This window comes from Bufo bufo, chromosome 9, assembly GCF_905171765.1.
Source record: "Bufo bufo chromosome 9, aBufBuf1.1, whole genome shotgun sequence".
In the NCBI taxonomy this organism is placed as follows: Eukaryota; Metazoa; Chordata; class Amphibia; order Anura; family Bufonidae; genus Bufo; species Bufo bufo.
Window position 1 is genome coordinate 212,975,955 of NC_053397.1, and position 18,088 is coordinate 212,994,042.

The 18,088-nt window shown below is 44.9% G+C and overlaps 1 protein-coding gene across 4 annotated transcripts in view; it reads right to left on the bottom strand.

The window, feature by feature from the left end:
• TNNI3K (TNNI3 interacting kinase) overlaps window positions 1-18,088 on the bottom strand; it is a 230,894-nt gene that overhangs the window by 142,905 nt on the left and 69,901 nt on the right. For all 4 annotated transcript variants that reach the window (XR_005774108.1, XR_005774106.1, XM_040406705.1 and 1 more), the window contains 3 exons: window positions 17,973-18,030; window positions 16,887-17,081; window positions 15,608-15,712 (listed from right to left, as the gene is read on the bottom strand). Coding sequence is in view for 2 of the 4 variants with exons in the window: in XM_040406705.1 (XP_040262639.1) it covers window positions 15,608-15,712; window positions 16,887-17,081; window positions 17,973-18,030 (358 nt within the window). In the remaining 2 variants the exon portion in view is untranslated. The remainder of the gene's footprint in view (window positions 1-15,607; window positions 15,713-16,886; window positions 17,082-17,972; window positions 18,031-18,088) is intronic.

An 18,088-nucleotide genomic window follows, 5' to 3' on the forward strand; every position in this document is an offset into this window, starting at 1 on the left:
CAAACCTGCCAAGAGACGGCCGCCCACCAAAACTCACGGACCGGGAAAGGAGGGCATTAATCAGAGAGGCAGCACAGAGACCTAAGGTAACCCTGGAGGAGCTGCAGAGTCCCACAGCAGAGACTGGAGGATCTGTACATAGGACGACAATAAGCCGTACGCTCCATAGAGTTGGGCTTTATGGCAGAGTGGCCAGAAGAAAGCCATTACTTTCAGCTAAAAACAAAAAGGCGCATTGTGAGTTTGCGAAAAGTCATGTGGGAGACTCCCAAAATGTATGGAGGATGGTGCTCTGGTCTGATGAGACGAAAATTGAACTTTTCGGCTATCAAAGAAAACGCTATGTCTGGCGCAAACCCAACACATCACATCACCCAAAGCAGGGCCGGATTAACGGAGGGGCGGATGGAGCTGCAGCTCCAGGCCCTTGCGTGAAAATAGGCCCAGCAGCCCACATAGGCCACCCAGAGCTAGGCACGGCACGGACCTGTTGAAAACAGGGGGCGTCGGCACCTACAGGGCACAGGGAGATGAGCGCTTCCATTGTGGAAGCGCTCATCTCCACAGTCATCTGTATCGCTGTCCTCAGGACAGCGATACAGAAGGCTGTGCTGCGGCAGGGCATGGGAGGGAGAGGCATGTCCCTTCCCTATGTCTCTGATAGGCTGCCGTCATCGCGCCACCTGAGCCGTACAGCGCAGGACACAGGCCGGAAGAGGCCGGCATCGCATCGCTGAGTGTTTTTTTTTTTTTATATGTACAATACTTTTACTGGCACATGATTGGGGGGGCTCTTGTTACTGGCACATGATGGGGGGGCTCTTGTTACTGGCACATGATGGGGGGCTCTTGTTACTGGCACATGATGGGGGGCTCTTGTTACTGGCACATGATGGGGGGGCTCTTGTTACTGGCACATGATTGGGGGGCATCTATGGGGGCACTTATTACTGGCACATTATTGGGGGCACTTTTTACTGGCACATTATTGGTGGGCATCGATGGGTGCACTTATTACTGGCACATTATTGGGGGCACTTTTTACTGGCACATTATTGGTGGGCACTATAGGGGCATCTACTGAGGCCACAAAGAAGGGGTATTTTATGTGGGGGGCTCTGTACAGTAGCATGTTATACTGGGACACATTATGGTGGGTACTGTGGGGGAGAGGAGTACTATAGGGTCATCTACGGGGGCACTAAGAAGGGGAATTTTATACTTGAAAATTATGGGGGACACTGAGGGCATCTACTGGGGCACTATATATGGGGCATTTTATACTGGTACATTATGGGGGGCACTAGGAGGAAGGGGGGAGAGGAGCACTATGAAGGCATTTACTGGGGGCACTATATATGGGGTATTTTATACTGCCACATTATGGGGGCACTATGGGGACATTAGCTCAACTGGGGGCATTACAAGGGGGTATTTTTTTACACTGTCACATTATAAGGAGAATTATTACTACTGGGTGGGCATTATGGTGGGCTTTATTACTCCCCCATGGTATGACCCCCTAGTAGCAGCACCATCCTCTCCCTGCTCTGCTATCCCTCTGCCCCTTCTCCAAATCCTTATCATGAAATCTTTCTCATTAGGATAAAACACAACATCAGCTCCGCCGAGCCCCCGGCCAAGTGTGGAAGTGGCGTCCGAGATCCCCAAGGGCCAAGCCAAGTAACTGTAAGTTTTCATATGAAATATGTTTGTTATACACATATAGCATACACTGTGCCACACAATATACAGGATACCTCAAAACTGTGGAGTCTGTTCTATAAGCACCATTGTTTTGTGGCGGCAGACAGAAAATAATCTGGAAGTGCCCCTCCCGAGATCAGGCTCTGGATCCGCCACTGCCTCGGCCTCGCTGAAGTCACCTGGCGGCCGCCCCGCTACCCAGTTAGAGGGACCGGGCCGACTGTCAGATGATGACAGGGCCGGCGCCACAAGGAGAAATCTCCCAGACCGGCCCTTTACAGAACTCACCAGGACCGTGACAGGTCAGCTGTGCGCGCCGCGCTGCGTCATCACGTCAGACTGCTGCACTAGGGCCTGTGCCCTGCCGTAAAGTGAAAGACCGTGACGGCTGCTGCACGCAGGAAGTTCAAAATCCTTCCTGCTTGGATTCAGGTGCGGTGCTGGCAGCCGGCGGTGAGTCGTGTTCAGCAGCCTTCAGTGCACGGCCCACTTGCTCAGTGTTAGGGGTTATACATGTTAACATGTTTACTGCCACCTGTAGGCTATATAGATATGACAGTTTTTAACCTTTGTCATATTGTTTGTGTCTGAATAAAGTTTGTTGAATTACCTCACATCGCCTCAGGAAACATGGTGTCAGAAGTGGAGAGGGCTTTGGTGTTTTAGAAACCACTAAAGTCCTAATATCAGAACAAAAGATCAACAAGAATTGTTTCTCTGGTAATTTATTAATAAGAGACACACCGTGTTACAGAAAATGGCTGCAAACAACTTCCCTGTGCCGTCTCCCATGGACTGTAAAGGGGACCTGGCAGTTAACTGGACATATTTCAAATGCCAGTGGGAAGATTATGAGGTGGCAACTGGACTTGATAAGAAAGACTCCAAGGTAAGGACAGCGACACTGCGCTGAGTGATGGGAGAGACGGTCTGCGTATTCATCAGCACCTCTCACTCTCTGAGGCCGACAAGCAGGACATAGAGAAAACTCTGGATCCATTACAGAGCCATTTTATGCCTTCACGTAACATCATTTATGAGAGGTACATATTCAATACCACAAACCAAGGCCCATTGGAAACTATAGATCAGTATGTGACTAGACTGAGGCAGCTCGCCGCTACATGTGAGTTTGGAGTATTACATGATGAACTTATCAGAGACAGAATAGTTCTGGGATCAAAAGACATTAATGCTAGAAAGCGAATGCTCAGAGTACCAGACCTGAACCTGCAGAGAGCCAGTGACATGTGTAGAAGCCATGAACTTACAGAAATGCAAATACAAGCAATGCAAGAAAGCAAAAGTGAAACTGAAGCCGTACATTATACCGCTAAAACATATAAAAAGCCCATGAAAGAAAGCAAAGTAAAAACAATCAGATGTAGATACTGTGGAAACAACCACCCCCGGGGCAGAGACCACTGTCCTGCATATGGAGAAACCTGCAGTAAATGCAAAAAGCAAAACCATTTTTCTAGAGTCTGCAGGCAGAAAGCAAATGGCAGAATACATATGGCTGCACAGATCAAGAGCAGCAGCTCAGAAGAATCCGTATTCACTATTATTCATCACATAGGAGCAGTAAGCAGTCCGGGGTCACAGTGGTTTGTACCACTAGAACTCAGCACTGACAGAGAAGCAGGGGAAAGGTTACACTGTCAGTTAGACTGTGGGGCCACCTGCAACCTTATGACATACAAAGACTATTGCAAAATTGTTAAAGAAGGAAAGCCAACATTACAGAAGAGTAATGTCAAATTAAAATGGTACAATGATACCTATATGATACCTATGGGCCAATGTAATCTAAGGCTACTTTCACACTAGCGTTCGGGTGTCCGCTCGTGCGCACCGTTTGAAGGGGCTCACGAGCGGCCCCGAACGCATCCGTCTGGCCCCAATGCATTCTCAGTGGAGGCGGATCCACTGAGAATGCATCCACCTGCCAGCGTTCAGCCTCCGCTCCGCTCAGTGAGCGGACACCTGAACGCTGCTTGCAGCGTTCGGGTGTCCGCCTGGCCGTGCGGAGGCGAGCGGATCCGTCCACACTTACAATGTAAGTCAATGGGGACGGATCCGCTTGAAGATGACACTATATGGCTCAATCTTCAAGCGGATCCGTTCCCCATTGACTTTCAATGTAAAGTCTGAACGGATCCGCTCAGACAACTTTCACACTTAGAAAATTTTCTAAGTTTTAATGCAGACGGATCCGTTCTGAACGGATGCGAACGTCTGCATTATCGGAGCGGATCCGTCTGATGAAACATCAGACGGATCCGCTCCGAACGCTAGTGTGAAAGTAGCCTAAATTGTACATATAAAGATAAAACATATACACTGCAATTCCAAGTTGTCCAAGGTAAACACAAACCACTTCTCTCAGCAGAAACATCTCAGAAAATGGGCCTCCTTGCACTGAATGTAGAACATAATGTATTATTACATGATGACCAGCAAACAACTACAACTTCACCCTTTTCTTATGAAATGATCACAACTGAATATAGAGACATTTTCAAAGGACTAGGGTGTCTACCTGGAGAGTATCACCTAGAAATAGATGGAGCAATACCTCCTGTTCAACACCAACCACGTAGAGTGTCGGCTCCACTTAAAGCAGACTTAAAGGCGAAAATAGAGAGATTAGAGACACTGGGAGTGATAAAAAAGGTCATAGAACCTACGACATGGATAAGTAGTATGGTTGCTGTTAAGAAACCAGGCAAGCTGCGAATATGCATTGATCCCAAAGACTTAAATAAAGCACTAAAACGCTCACATTATCCAATGCCCACTATAGAGGAAATCCTGCCAAGTTTAACAAATGCAAAAGTATTTTCTGTCTTAGATGCTAAGGATGGCTTCTGGCAAGTAAAACTGGCCACTAAAAGCAGTTATCTCACTACATTCTGGACTCCCTTTGGGCGTTACCGATGGCTACGCATGCCTTTTGGGATTGCTACTGCACCAGAAGAATATCAACGTAGACAACATGAATCAGTAGAAGACCTGCCCGGAGCGGAAGTTATTGCAGATGATATATTGGTGTATGGCTGTGGTGACACTACAGAGGAGGCCACAAAGGATCATGACAAGAATTTGATTGGACTCTTAGAGAGAGCACGAAAGCTGAACCTAAAATTCAATAAAAAGAAGCTGAGATTGAGGCTATCTTCGGTACCATACATGGGACATTTACTCACAGCAGAAGGCCTGCGTCCGGATCCAGAAAAAGTCAGAGCAATTTTAGAGGTACCAAAGCCTGACAATGTACAAGCAGTTCAGAGACTGCTAGGGTTTGTAAACTACCTTTCAAAATTCTTACCACATCTTTCGGATGTATGTGAACCACTACGCAGACTGACAGACAAAGACAGCTTGTGGGCCTGGCAATCCAGCCATGATCAAGCCCTCAAGCAAATAAAAGATATTGTTACTAAACATCCAGTTTTGAGATACTACAATGTCAATGAAGAAGTAACAGTCCAATGTGATGCCAGTGAAAAAGCTCTTGGAGCAACACTTTTGCAAGGAGGTCAGCCAGTGACGTTTGCATCACGTACACTGTCTTCAGCAGAGCAAAAATATGCCCAGATTGAAAAGGAATGTCTTGCCATTGTATATGCATGCCAGAAGTTTAATCAGTACTTACATGGGAAAAATATTATTAACATTGAGACTGATCATAAGCCACTAGAGAGCATTTTTAAAAAACCTCTCCAAGTAGCACCAAAACGTCTACAGCGCATGATGCTACAGTTGCAAAAATACAACCTTAATGTGGTTTACAAAAAAGGATCAGAAATGTATATTGCAGACTTCTTATCAAGAGCAGCATTACCTCACAAAACAATGGACAAGGACACCCCAGATCAGAGGATTCCTTTTCTAAGGAACTGGAAGAGATAAACTTTACAGAATATCTAAGAGTGTCTGATTTGCTCCTACAACAAATTCAGAAGTTCACAGAACAAGATGAAGTCTTGCAAGCATTAAAAACTACTGTTCTTACAGGATGGCCAGACCAGAAAGAAAAAATACTGATTTGTATCAGGGACTACTGGGGCTTTAGAGATGAGATAAGCATACAAAATGGAATTCTGTATAAAGCCCCAGCGATTAAACTGGGACTCTGATCGGAACTCTCCGCTGCCACCAATGATGGGGGGGGGGGGGGGGTGTTTTTAATTAGGGCGGGGGAGAGAGGGGAGGCCGCACTGGCCACCAATGAATATAATACTGGGGAGGGAGGGGGGCCGCACTGGCCACCAATGAATATAATACTGGGGAGGGAGGGAGAAGGGCTGCACTGACCACCAATGAATATAATACTGGGGAGGGAGGGGGGGCCGCACTGGCCACCAATGAATTTAAAACTGGGGAGGGAGGGGGGTCTGGCCCCTGCTGCCTGGCAGCACCTGATCTCTTACAGGGGGCTATGATATGCACAATTAACCCCTCAGGTGCAGCACCTGAGGGGTTAATTGTGCGAGTCACAGCCCCCTGTAAGAGATCGGGTGCTGCCAGGCAGCAGGGGGCAGTTATGTCCACAGTTCTTAGTATATTCTAACTTGAAGCGTCCCCATCACTATGTATACTAGGTATATTCTAACATAGAGGCGTTCCCATGGTGATGGGGACACTTCAAGTTAAAATATACCATCGGATTGGAGAAAACTCCGATCCGATGGTATATTAATAGGGACTCCTGACTTCACATTGAAAGTCAATGGGGGACGGATCCGTTTGCAATTGCACCATATTGTGTCAACGTGAAACGGATCCGTCCCCATTGACTTGCATTGTAAGTCAGGACGGATCCGTTTGGCTCCGCACGGCCAGGCGGACACCAAAACGACTTTTTTTTACTTTCCTTCATGTCCGTGGATCCTCCAAAAATCAAGGAAGACCCACGGAAGAGAAAACGGACACGGATCACGGAACTACAGAACCCGTTTTTGCGGACCGCAAAAAAAAAACGGTCGTGTGCATGAGGCCTAAGGCTGAGCACTCACCACCTGGGCCATAGAAGACAATGTAGTAGTAAAACACCTGGGTATTTTATTAATAAAAGGCACATATGTATATAAATTGTATATATTCATATAAATACAGTGAGATAGATAAGACCTAAAATGTAAAATCATACATAACAATACTAAAATGAATACGTCTAGTAACACCATAAAAAGATAAAAGGTAAAAAATTGCTATATTATCAAGGGAATGAGCATGTGTTAAATCGCTAGCTGGATTTTGTGGAGCAGTTGTCTCATGCACCAATAGTGATCTTATACTGTCCGATCCTGGAACGTAAATACTGGGTAGAGACGTCTATGAAAGCTTCTAAATGTCACATATATGGATCCCAATTGTATTCACTCCCGTATGTGGAAGGCAGTTTTGCATAAATACATTGTGCGGAGATGTTATAGATATAACTGCTGACCAATAGTAATATATTAGGGTCTACCACAATAGAGACCAGCCTTACCTCCCAGTCTACATATATGGGATGCCGTGACTTGAATCTCCTGCTTTAAAGAGTATTGGAGACGTCACATAAACAACTGCAGTATAAGAACACTATTGGTGCATGAGACAACTGCTCCACAAAATCCAGCTAGCGATTTAACACATGCTCATTCCCTTGATAATATAACAATTTTTACCTTTTATCTTTTTAAGGTGTTACTATATGTATTCATTTTAGTATTGTTATGCACGATTTTACATTTTAGGTCTTATATATCTCACTGTATTTATATGAATATATGCAATTGATATACATATGTGCCTTTTATTAATAAAAGACCCAGGTGTTTTACTACTACATTGTCTTCTATGGCCCAGGTGGTGAGTGCTCAGCCTTAACCAATACCTAAAATATATCGGTTGTTGCATAATTTTGAGTGACAATAACTCAAGAAAAGACAGCAAAAGATCGTCTGTATATGCTGAATGTGAACACGGATGATGGTTTTGTCTTCTTCCCGCACATTCATTATATGTGTCCCACCCCAGACGCTCAGCTCATTGGGATGCAGCACTTTGTATAGTGTGATACTGCGCCATAGATCGGAATCAGAAATGGTGACATAATTAGACATTAACTTTTAATTAAAGGGATGTTTAACCCTCGTCACTTTCCGTTTAGAAATAATTAATTACCTATATCATCTCTATGAGGAAAACCCAATTCTAAATGCTACAAGGTAATTAACCTACAAGCAATATAGAGCCATTGTAATTAGAGCAGGGAAAGATTTGCTCTGCTTGCATAATAAATGACATATGCCAATGCAGGATAGGCCGCTGTCATGCTGTGAGTCATGTGACCAGCCCCCGGATCGGGGGAGCCCATGCTCATTAACTTACGCACCTTCCAGGGTATTCTGACCCCCCCAGAATGGCCTGTAAGGAGGACCTTCTTGGTGGCTCAAGTCACTAAGCATCCACCTTTCTACAGAAATATACTTTGTGTTTCAATTTTGCACAGTTTTTAAGATCTCTGCTGTTTGCTGTTGAATGGAAACACTTTTGCTCACATCTAGAACTAGCTTTGTTCACACGGGTGCGATACTTTTTACTCGTATACATTGCAGCACGCAATCCAGCTACGTGAGCGGCACATGATCAAGATCGATTTTCATTTTCTCAATGTAAATAGAAGCACTTCCATTCACTAACAAAAACCAGAGATCTTGAACTGAGGGAGAGTTGCAGGATTCTTAGTGATACAATGATTAAAGGGCATCTGACACCACGATCAGGGCCGGTTTTAGACAAAATGTGGCCCTGGGCAAAATCAAAAGTTATAATGTACTTACAACAGTGGCTTGTGCTTCCAGGTGCTATTAATTGCACCGCTGAACTCTTCCAGAGCTCGCTCTTCCTGAGGCTTGCTGTACTAAGTGGCTAATGAATAAGTGGAGTTAAAGAACCGGAGTTTAAGACAAGGAGCAAGATACTAAGGTTTGATAGGTTTTCCTTGTGTGGTGTTGGCTTCATTCTAGCTAGTCCGACAACTACAGGAGACAGGGTCTAATTCTAACTCATATTTACTGTTTTCCTTCTTTACTGTTCATCCCCATTAAACATGTGCTCCATGGACAATGGGGACAGTGTGTGCCCTGTGCAATGTATGCGTGCCTTGAAGAGCCATTCGGGGGTGAATACATTTGCACTAGATGCAATCATGTTGCATATTTGGAAGCCCAGATCTTGGATCTAAATAAGCAGCTTGAAATACTTAGGGACATTGCAGACCTGGAGAGAGGCTTAGACCTCACTGTGCAGGTGCTGACTGGGGTCAGTGAAATGGAGGTGGAAGGAGGAGGGCAAGACTATAAGGTCAGCAGTTAATGTAGGAACAAGGGGTAGATAGAAAAGTGCCAGGGAGGCTAGTCCTGAGCTGGAACGCCCTAGTAAATATGCCTGTTTGGCTGATATTAGGGATGAAAGCCCAGGGCCAGCAACACTGCAGCAGGGCGTTTCTCCTAGCAACCAGGAAAATGACCGCTGCAGGAAGGATGGGAAAAGGAGTGCAGCAAAGGTCAGACAGATGCTGAGGGTAGGTGACTCTATTATTAGGAGGACAGACAGGGTCATCTGTTGCCGAGACCGTGAATGCCGAACAGGGTGTTGTCTTCCGGGTGCTCGGGTTCGGCATATTGCGGATCGGCTTGACAGATTGCTGGGTGGGGCTGGGGAAGACCCGGCGGTCCTGGTACACATTGGCACCAATGACAAAGTCAGGGGGAGATGGAAGGTCCTAAAAAATGATTTTAGGGAACTAGTAGAGAAGCTCAGGTCCAGGACCTTCAAGGTAGTTGTCATGGTTTCAATCTCTCAGTGACAATGGCCACACCCATCTGCCTCCCAGCCAAGCTCTTGAACTAATCTCTGCTTAACTCATTTGCATAGCCAATCAGAGGGGGTTTTACAATTTACCAATTGGAAGAGGTGTTCCAACTGTCAATATAAATATATGTGATGCATTCAATAAAGAATTTTGTCAGTTTGAACTCACATACAGCCCGACTGGTGTTAGTTCTGTGAGAATTAAAACGACACGAGCGGTCGTTTGAGGCCGGATCATCAATGGCGGAACCAGCAGATATTGTGGTCCCGTCAGGGAGTGCCGTGAGAGCAGAATAGATCGAGTAGGGGCTCGTTACAGTAGTGTTTTCAGAAATACCACCAGTGCCACGAGCGTCACCCGAGAGACAACGGGAGCTTAGGGAGTTAAATAAGTGGCTCAGAAGCTGGTGCAGGAAGGAAGGGTTTGGGTTCATGGAGAACTGGGCTGACTTTTCTGTCGGTTACAGGCTGTACAGTAGGGACGGGCTGCACCTTAATGGGGAGGGTTCAACTGCCCTGGGGGAAAAATGGTTAGATGGCTGGAGGAGCTTTTAAACTAGGATCTGGGGGAGGGTGGGGGTCATAGTGTAGATAGAGAGTGGGATATAGGAGAGGACAGTGGGGTTTAGTGGGGGCTGGGGTTAGTGAGGAAAGTAGGGAGAAGACTGGGCAGAACTGTACACCGATGAAAAATAGAACTGCTGGTAACAAGAACCTGTTACATACAAACATCAACCAAGTGCAACGTCCCGGTTCAGCGCCTGGGGTATCCCTCGCTCCTTAGGAGGTTTCTACAAAATATTTCCCTCTTATAGAGCAAGTAAACGGGACGCCAGCTGCGGTTAAGTAGCGGAAGCACAAGGCTCCCTTTGTAGATGGTAATGTTGGTACCCAGAGGTAGGATTGCCAGAGTGGTGCAGGGTGGCCTACAATCTCTGTAGATGTTATATACACGTGTCACGGTGTTCCTACCTGGATATCTTTGGATCCCAGACGTGATGTGAAGTTCAAAGGGATAAAAACACAGAAAAAATAATATTTGGTGTAATCTATAGACCCTCTAACATCACAGAAGAGATAGAAACGCAACTGTATAACCAAATAGAGCGGGCTGCACAGGCGGGTACAGTGGTCATAATGGGAGATTTTACCTTCCCAGACATTGACTGGGGTCACGGTTCTGCCTCAACCGCAAAGGGGAGAAAATTCCTCAACTTGCTGCAGGACCACTTTATGGGCCAGCTTGTAGAAGCTCCCACCAGGGGCGATGCTCTGTTGGATCTGGTAATTTCTAATGATGCAGAGCTTGTTGGAAATGTTACTGTTCGAGAAACACTAGGTAATAGCGACCACAAAATAATTATATTCCGCCTAAACTATAAGAAGCAAACTCTGTCAGGCAGAGCAAAGACACTAAATTTCCCTGGGTTGAGGGCAGCATTTCAGGGCATAGACTGGGAGCAGCTACTGTCACATAATAATACCGAGGATCAATGGGAGAGCTTCAAATCCACATTGAGTAATTGCACTAAAAAATGTATCCCTTTAGGTAACAAGTATAAATGGCTAAAATTAAACCCCCCTATGGCTTACAGCTACTGTAAAAAGGGCAATAAAAATGCAAATCTGAGGGGTCAATCTGTAACGTTTGAAGATTACAAAGGGCTTAATAAAAATTACAAAGCGAACAGCAGGTGGCAAAAGAGAGCAAAACAAATCCCAAAACATTCTTTAAATATATAAATGCTAAAAAACCTAAGTCTGAGCAGGTAGGTCCCCTAAATAATGATAAAGGGGGGGGGGGGTAGTCACTGAAGATAAGGAAAAGGCAGAGTTAATAAATGTGTTTTTTTTTAGCTCTGTATATACAAAAGAAGAGAAAGGAGCTGATATCTGTGGTGCTGGGGCTGTTAGTACATCCAGTAATATACTCAATTGGCTAACTGTAGATGTGCTCCAAGATTAGTTAAATAAGGTAAATGTGAACAAGGCTCCGGGTCCAGATGGATTACACCCAAGAGTGCTTAAAGAGCTCAGTTTAGTCATTGCTGTGCCCCTGTTTATAATTTTTAAAGATTCTCCATGTACTGGTACAGTGCCAAGTGATTGACGCAAGGCAAATGTGGTGCCCATATTCAAAAAAGAATCAAGGTCCTTCACAGGTAATTATAGACCATAAAGCTCCTCACACAGTTCTTCACCCTCATGGCCCCAGAATACGCCACATGTCCCCTCCCCTCACAGCAATGGGTTCCCCTCACTCACGGCATCTGAGAGTGTTAAAGACCGGAAGCGTGGGATTCCTCTTCAGGCGCGCTTTCCCCCAGCGGAGATTGGGTAAAGCACCCTGTTCTATAAATAAGTCACAGCCTGTACTTGGCTTCCAGGCTCATTGTTGGTATATCCCAGTTCAGGCCACTAGATGGCAGCACTGAACTGTGATATAGTGATTTCTATACAGACTAATGGAGCAATTTAAATCTGATGATTGTAAGTTGTGGTCCACTTGGGGGACTTAACAAAAAGTAAAAGATATTAAAAAAAAGTTTTGAAAATACATAAAAAAAACTTAATTAAAATCACCCTCATTCCCCAAAATAAAAAGAAACAAAAAAAATAAATAGCATTATGGGCATTGCTGCATGGGAAAACGCCCATACTATTTTTTTTATCACTTTATCTCCCAAGAAAATTGAATAAAAAGTGATCAAGTCATACACACCCCAAAATGGTATTGTCAAAAATGACAGATCGTCCCGCAAAAAATGAGCCCCCACACATCTCTGTAGACATAACTGTAAAACAATAAATAATTTTTTACGTCCTGAGCGGGGGTGCTGTTAATGTTGCCACCTTTCCCAACAAAAAATACTAATTACACAACCAAGTTAAAAAGGTTGATGTGGGTTAATACAGATGTTATTTGGTCATATTTTACGTTTTGCTCCATTTTTTTCTCAATAAAATCAAACTTTTCACTATTTAAGTTTTATTTAGACTCTATTTTTAAAATGTTTCCGTGGGGATTCAAACTCACAACTATCTACATTGAAGGCAAGACCCTTAACCACTAGGCTATAGAGCTCATTGCTGACAAACCTCATAGACGTTTCTCTTGTATTATACAATGACAGCACTGAGCTCTATAGCCCAGTGGTTAAGGTTCTTGCCTTTAATGTAGATGGTTGTGAGTTCAAATCCCCACAGAAACATTTTAAAAATAGAGTCTAAATTAGACTTATATACACAGGGTGTCCCCAAGCATAGTGATCAGGCTTGGGGATACCTCATTCATGTTCATAACACTGACTCCATGTATGGACACATTCAGCAAGGAATCTGGAGTGTTGAACAATCTGCCAGAACTGAAGCAGGGGGGCCCCTTAGAGGATCGGGGCCCTGGGTAATTGCCCAGTTTGCCAGCCCTGACCACATTCAATCCTATTTAACCAGGGATACTGTGAATTATGGTGAATTAAATGAGCCAGCTATTGCTTCCATCTCATGTACTGTTGCAGCATAATTTTTACATTTATGCAAAAGAGGCGCTCAGAGCACCAAGAGGCTGGACTAGCCCCTCAGAGCACCGCTTCGATTCCTCCTCTCCCCCGTCGCCACTTCCCCATACGCCCTGATTGACAAAGCGTTATCACTGTTCGGATGCATGGCGCAGAGCCTCAGACTTGCGGCAGTGAGAGTTCATTGGCGCATGTGCAGCTGATCTCAGCAGGCTTCGCCCACTGAGATCTGCACTTCGCAAGCAGTCCAGGCCACCACTAGGGGGAGCGCAGTGCTTAGAAATGTATACAGTTACCACTGCACTTAATGGAAGCTGTAGAATCTCAATACACTAAGCTCCCCCTACTGGCGGCTGTAGAAAAATGCCATGAATTGATGTCAGGAGCATGAAAAGCAGTTCAATGCTGCCCCTTCCCCCCCTATAGAAGTCTGTCTGTCGTCTGCCTCCATCGTAAGCATGCCACTGTCCATGTACTGCTTGGGTGGAGTTCTGGGGGGCGTTATTGGGCATAGCAAAGGTGGTATATACAGTGGGATGCGAAAGTTTGGGCAACCTTGTTAATCGTCATGATTTTCCTGTATAAATCGTTGGTTGTTACGATAAAAAATGTCAGTTAAATATATCATATAGGAGACACACACAGTGATATTTGAGAAGTGAAATGAAGTTTATTGGATTTACAGAAAGTGCTATAATTGTTTAAACACAATTAGTCAGGTGCATAAATCTGGGCACTGTTGTCATTTTATTGATTCCAAAACCTTTAGAACTAATTATTGGAACTCAAATTGGCTTGGTAAGCTCAGTGACCCCTGACCTACATACACAGGGGAATCCAATTCTGAGAAAGAGTATTTAAGGGTGCAATTGTAAGTTTTCCTCCTCTTTTAATTTTCTCTGAGGAGTAGCAACATGGGGGTCTCAAAACAACTCTCAAATGACCTGAAGACAAAGATTGTTCACCATCATGGTTTAGGGGAAGGATACAGAAAGCTGTCTCAGAGATTTCAGCCGTCCGTTTCCACAGTTAGGAACATATTGAGGAAATGGAAGACCACAGGCTCAGTTCAAGTTAAGACTTGAAGTGGCAGACCAAGAAAGACCTCGGCTAGACAGAAGCGACGAATGGTGAGAACAGTCAGAGTCAACCCACAGACCAGCACCAAAGACCTACAACATCATCTTGCTGCAGATGGAGTCACTGTGCATCGTTCAACCATTCGGTGCACTTTACACAAGGAGATGCTGTATGCGAGAGTGATGCAGAGGAGCCTTTTCTCCACCCACAGCAGAAAAAGTGCCGCTTGAGGTGGGCTAAAGCACATTTGGACAAGCCAGCTTCATTTTGGAATAAGGTGCTGTGGACTGATGAAACTAAAATTGAGTTATTTGGCCATAACAAGGGGCGTTATGCATGGAGGAAAAAGAACACAGCATTCCAAGAAAAACACCTGCTACCTACAGTAAAATATGGCGGTGGTTCCATCATGCTGTGGGGCTGTGTGGCCAGTGCAGGGACTGGGAATCTTGTCAAAGTTGAGGGACGCATGGATTCCACTCAGTATCAGCAGATTCTGGAGACCAATGTCCAGGAATCAGTGACAAAGCTGAAGCTGCGCCGGGGCTGGATCTTTCAACAAGACAACGACTCTAAACACTGCTCAAAATCCACTAAGGCATTTATGCAGAGGAACAAGTACAACGTTCTGGAATGGCCATCTCAGTCCCCAGACCTGAATATAATTGAAAATCTGTGGTGTGACTTAAAGAGAGCTGTCCATGCTCGGAAGCCATCAAACCTTAATGAACTAAAGATGTTTTGTAAAGAGGAATGGTCCAAAAGACCTTCAACCAGAATCCAGACTCTCATTGGAACCTACAGGAAGCGTTTAGAGGATGTAATTTCTGAAAAAGGAGGATCTACTAAATATTGATTTCATTTCTTTTTTGTGGTGCCCAAATTTATGCACCTGCCTAATTTTGTTTAAACAATTATAGCACACTTTGTGTAAATCCAATAAACTTCATTTCACTTCTCAGATATCTCTGTGTGTGTCTCCTATATGATATATTTAACTGACATTTTTTATCGTAACAACCAACGATTTATACAGGAAAATCATGACGATTAACAAGGTTGCCCAAACTTTCGCATCCCACTGTAAGTCGTCCCTCTGTTTGTGGTTTACATGTTGAGACATATGGAATCGTAGGCAGTTTTGGCATCACCTTGATGTAGCATTACAGTGTCATTTTTTTTTACTAGATGACCTGCATGCCAGACAGATGCCTATATGCACAGTAAGGCAGGAGGTAAAGCTGTCAAGGTGCACCAATGACACATTCAGCTCTGCTACATCTAATGACCCCATACACCGGCTTTGTGATTTCAATGATAACTATAAACTCTAACCAGTCGGAGGACGACACAGGGTTTTTCATATTTATGACGCTCTGTGTTATCAGGGTTGAGTTTATACAGAATAATGGAGAGATGCTGCCCCAGGCTACCTGTTCAGATCCCGGTGGATGATGGGGTAGGTCAGGTTGTGGAGATACTCCATGCCTTTGGCCACATCCACAGCGATAATCAACTTTGATTGCAAGTCAAGGTTCCTGCGGCAAACAAAAAAAACACTCCGTACAGAAGAGCTCACAGGTAAAATGCATAAACAGTGCAGTGAAAAGTATCTGCCACCCTTCTAGCTGCTTATACTTTTGAATATGTCTGAATTGCCGGCCATTAAAGTGTAACTCCGACCTTCATATTAAGGGTCGTAACTTTCTGCGCTGATTCATGTCATAATATATCTTTATAGGGGGCCGCGTCACGGTTCAGCTCGCCTTCCGCTGCGCTGGACGCTCTGGTTAGCAGAATCAAAGAAGCTGCAGCTTTTAACCCTTTAACCGCCAAGCAGTGACCAGGGCTTTTCTGCTGCCATCTTCACGCTGCATCTACGGAGTAGTCGCCAACTGGTGGAGCGAACAGGCCAGAGCGTGACCTAATGGAACCAGGGGTCAATACCGGGAATCAACAGAGAGGGCATCAAGGCCGGCGGGATCCATATACTGGGGGGGGATACAGCAGGGAATACAAGTGACAGAACGGCAGGCAAAAGGGAGGTCAGAAGAGTCCAAGTCAGTACTAGTAGGAAAGGAAGGGTTAATCCAGAGGAGTAGTCAAGGTTGTCGGGTCAGGAATCTAAAAACATTGACTTAGGTTTCAGGGCGAGCCAATCGATCTGTCCGGTCTCCCTATCTGCCTGCTGATTGGTCGGTGGACTGAGCCCCCGATTTGCTGGTCAGCTGGATCTCCTCACTTTGCATCCCTACAGGGTCAAAGAGTGGTGACAGTGGCCCGGGGACAGATGAGTAGGTCACAGGTTTAGTTCACTGCTACAGAACTCAAAACCACTGCTACCCTTCACAAAGCTACAGATTAGACAAAAGGACAACATTTTGACTTCTTGTCACCACCACTAGGGGGAGCTCAACACTTATGGATTTATACAGCTCCCACTGAACTCAATAATAAATCCGTAGCAGTAAGAATGTCAGCTTAGGTCTAATCAATGTCATAATATCTATAGTATTTCTATAGGAGGGAAAGCTCCAAATCCCAGAATTAAGACATACAATGTAGACCTCCTGCAGACACCACTAGAGGGCGCTTACTACATAATATCATTGGGTTGAAATGGAACTGTATAGGTCGGTTCGCACATCATGGGCTTTTTCTGCCACTGTTGGAATACTGGAAGGTTTTCATAGTCTTTTTCTTATTAATTACCTTTTCTGCTCATGGAGAAGAGAAAATAACGATCCTCCCGAGACGTACTGAGTCACTATAGCAAACTGACTGGGGTCATCCAAACAGGCACCAACAAACTGAATGATGCACGGGTGATTGAGGCGGCACAGTATGGAGACCTCCCGGCAGAACATGTCCACGTCGGATTTGGAGCAGTAAGTGTTGGCTCGGTATCTGAGAGGAGCAAGGCAGGAAACAGTAGGTAAAAGCCTGATCTTAAAGAGGACCCGTCCCCTCTCCTGACATGTCTGGTTTAGTAACTACCTGCATCCCCCATGTGATAACAATTCTGGAACATCTATTCTTATGACTCTATGTTGTGCCATTCCTTTATTATTCCTATTAGTACTTGCCAGCAATCTGCAGTGAAGGTCCAGCTGGGTGTTACCAGTTGGGGGCATGTCCCTGCACAGTCTGACGCTGGCTGCACTGATCGGATAGTGTCAGATTGTGCAGGGACACCCCCCCAACTGGTAACACCCAGCTGGACCTTCATTGCAAACAACCAGTAATCCATTCATAAGGAATAATAGAGGAACAGCACAACATAGAGTCATAAGAATAGATGCTCAAGAATTGTTATTACCTGGGGGAATGCAAGCAGTTACTAAAAGACATGTCAGGACAGGGGACAGGTCCTCTTTAAAGGGGTATTCCCATCTTGAGATTTATGGCATATCCAAAACTATTACTAGAACAGGGTCTCGTCTACCGCAGTTCCGTTCATCTGGAGGAACCCCTGTTCTCATGGTCGATGTGGATCCCGGCGGTCGGACCCCCACCGATCGAAGAGTTATCCCCTATCCAGTGAATAGGGGACACTGGAATACCCCTTTAATTCTGGATTAAAGGAATTTTACAGCAACATCATCACATCACAACGGGTCCATGTCACTGCTGCAGCCGGATTGCTGCGATACTGTCAGCTAACCATAAGAATCCATAAAAATCGAAGGAAATGTACATTTTACCTCTAAAAAAAAACAGTAATGAAGAAATATAATTTTCCTCTTCATTTCTTTCATTAGCGATAAAGCTGAATTGCAATAAACTCTCCGACTTTACCTCTTAATGGCGACGATTTTATTTCTGCATCTTCCTTTGTATACTTTCCCGAATGACCCTACGAAATACCAAAGAACGGGTAACTATCCAAAAGTAAATCATTAACGGCGCTAGTG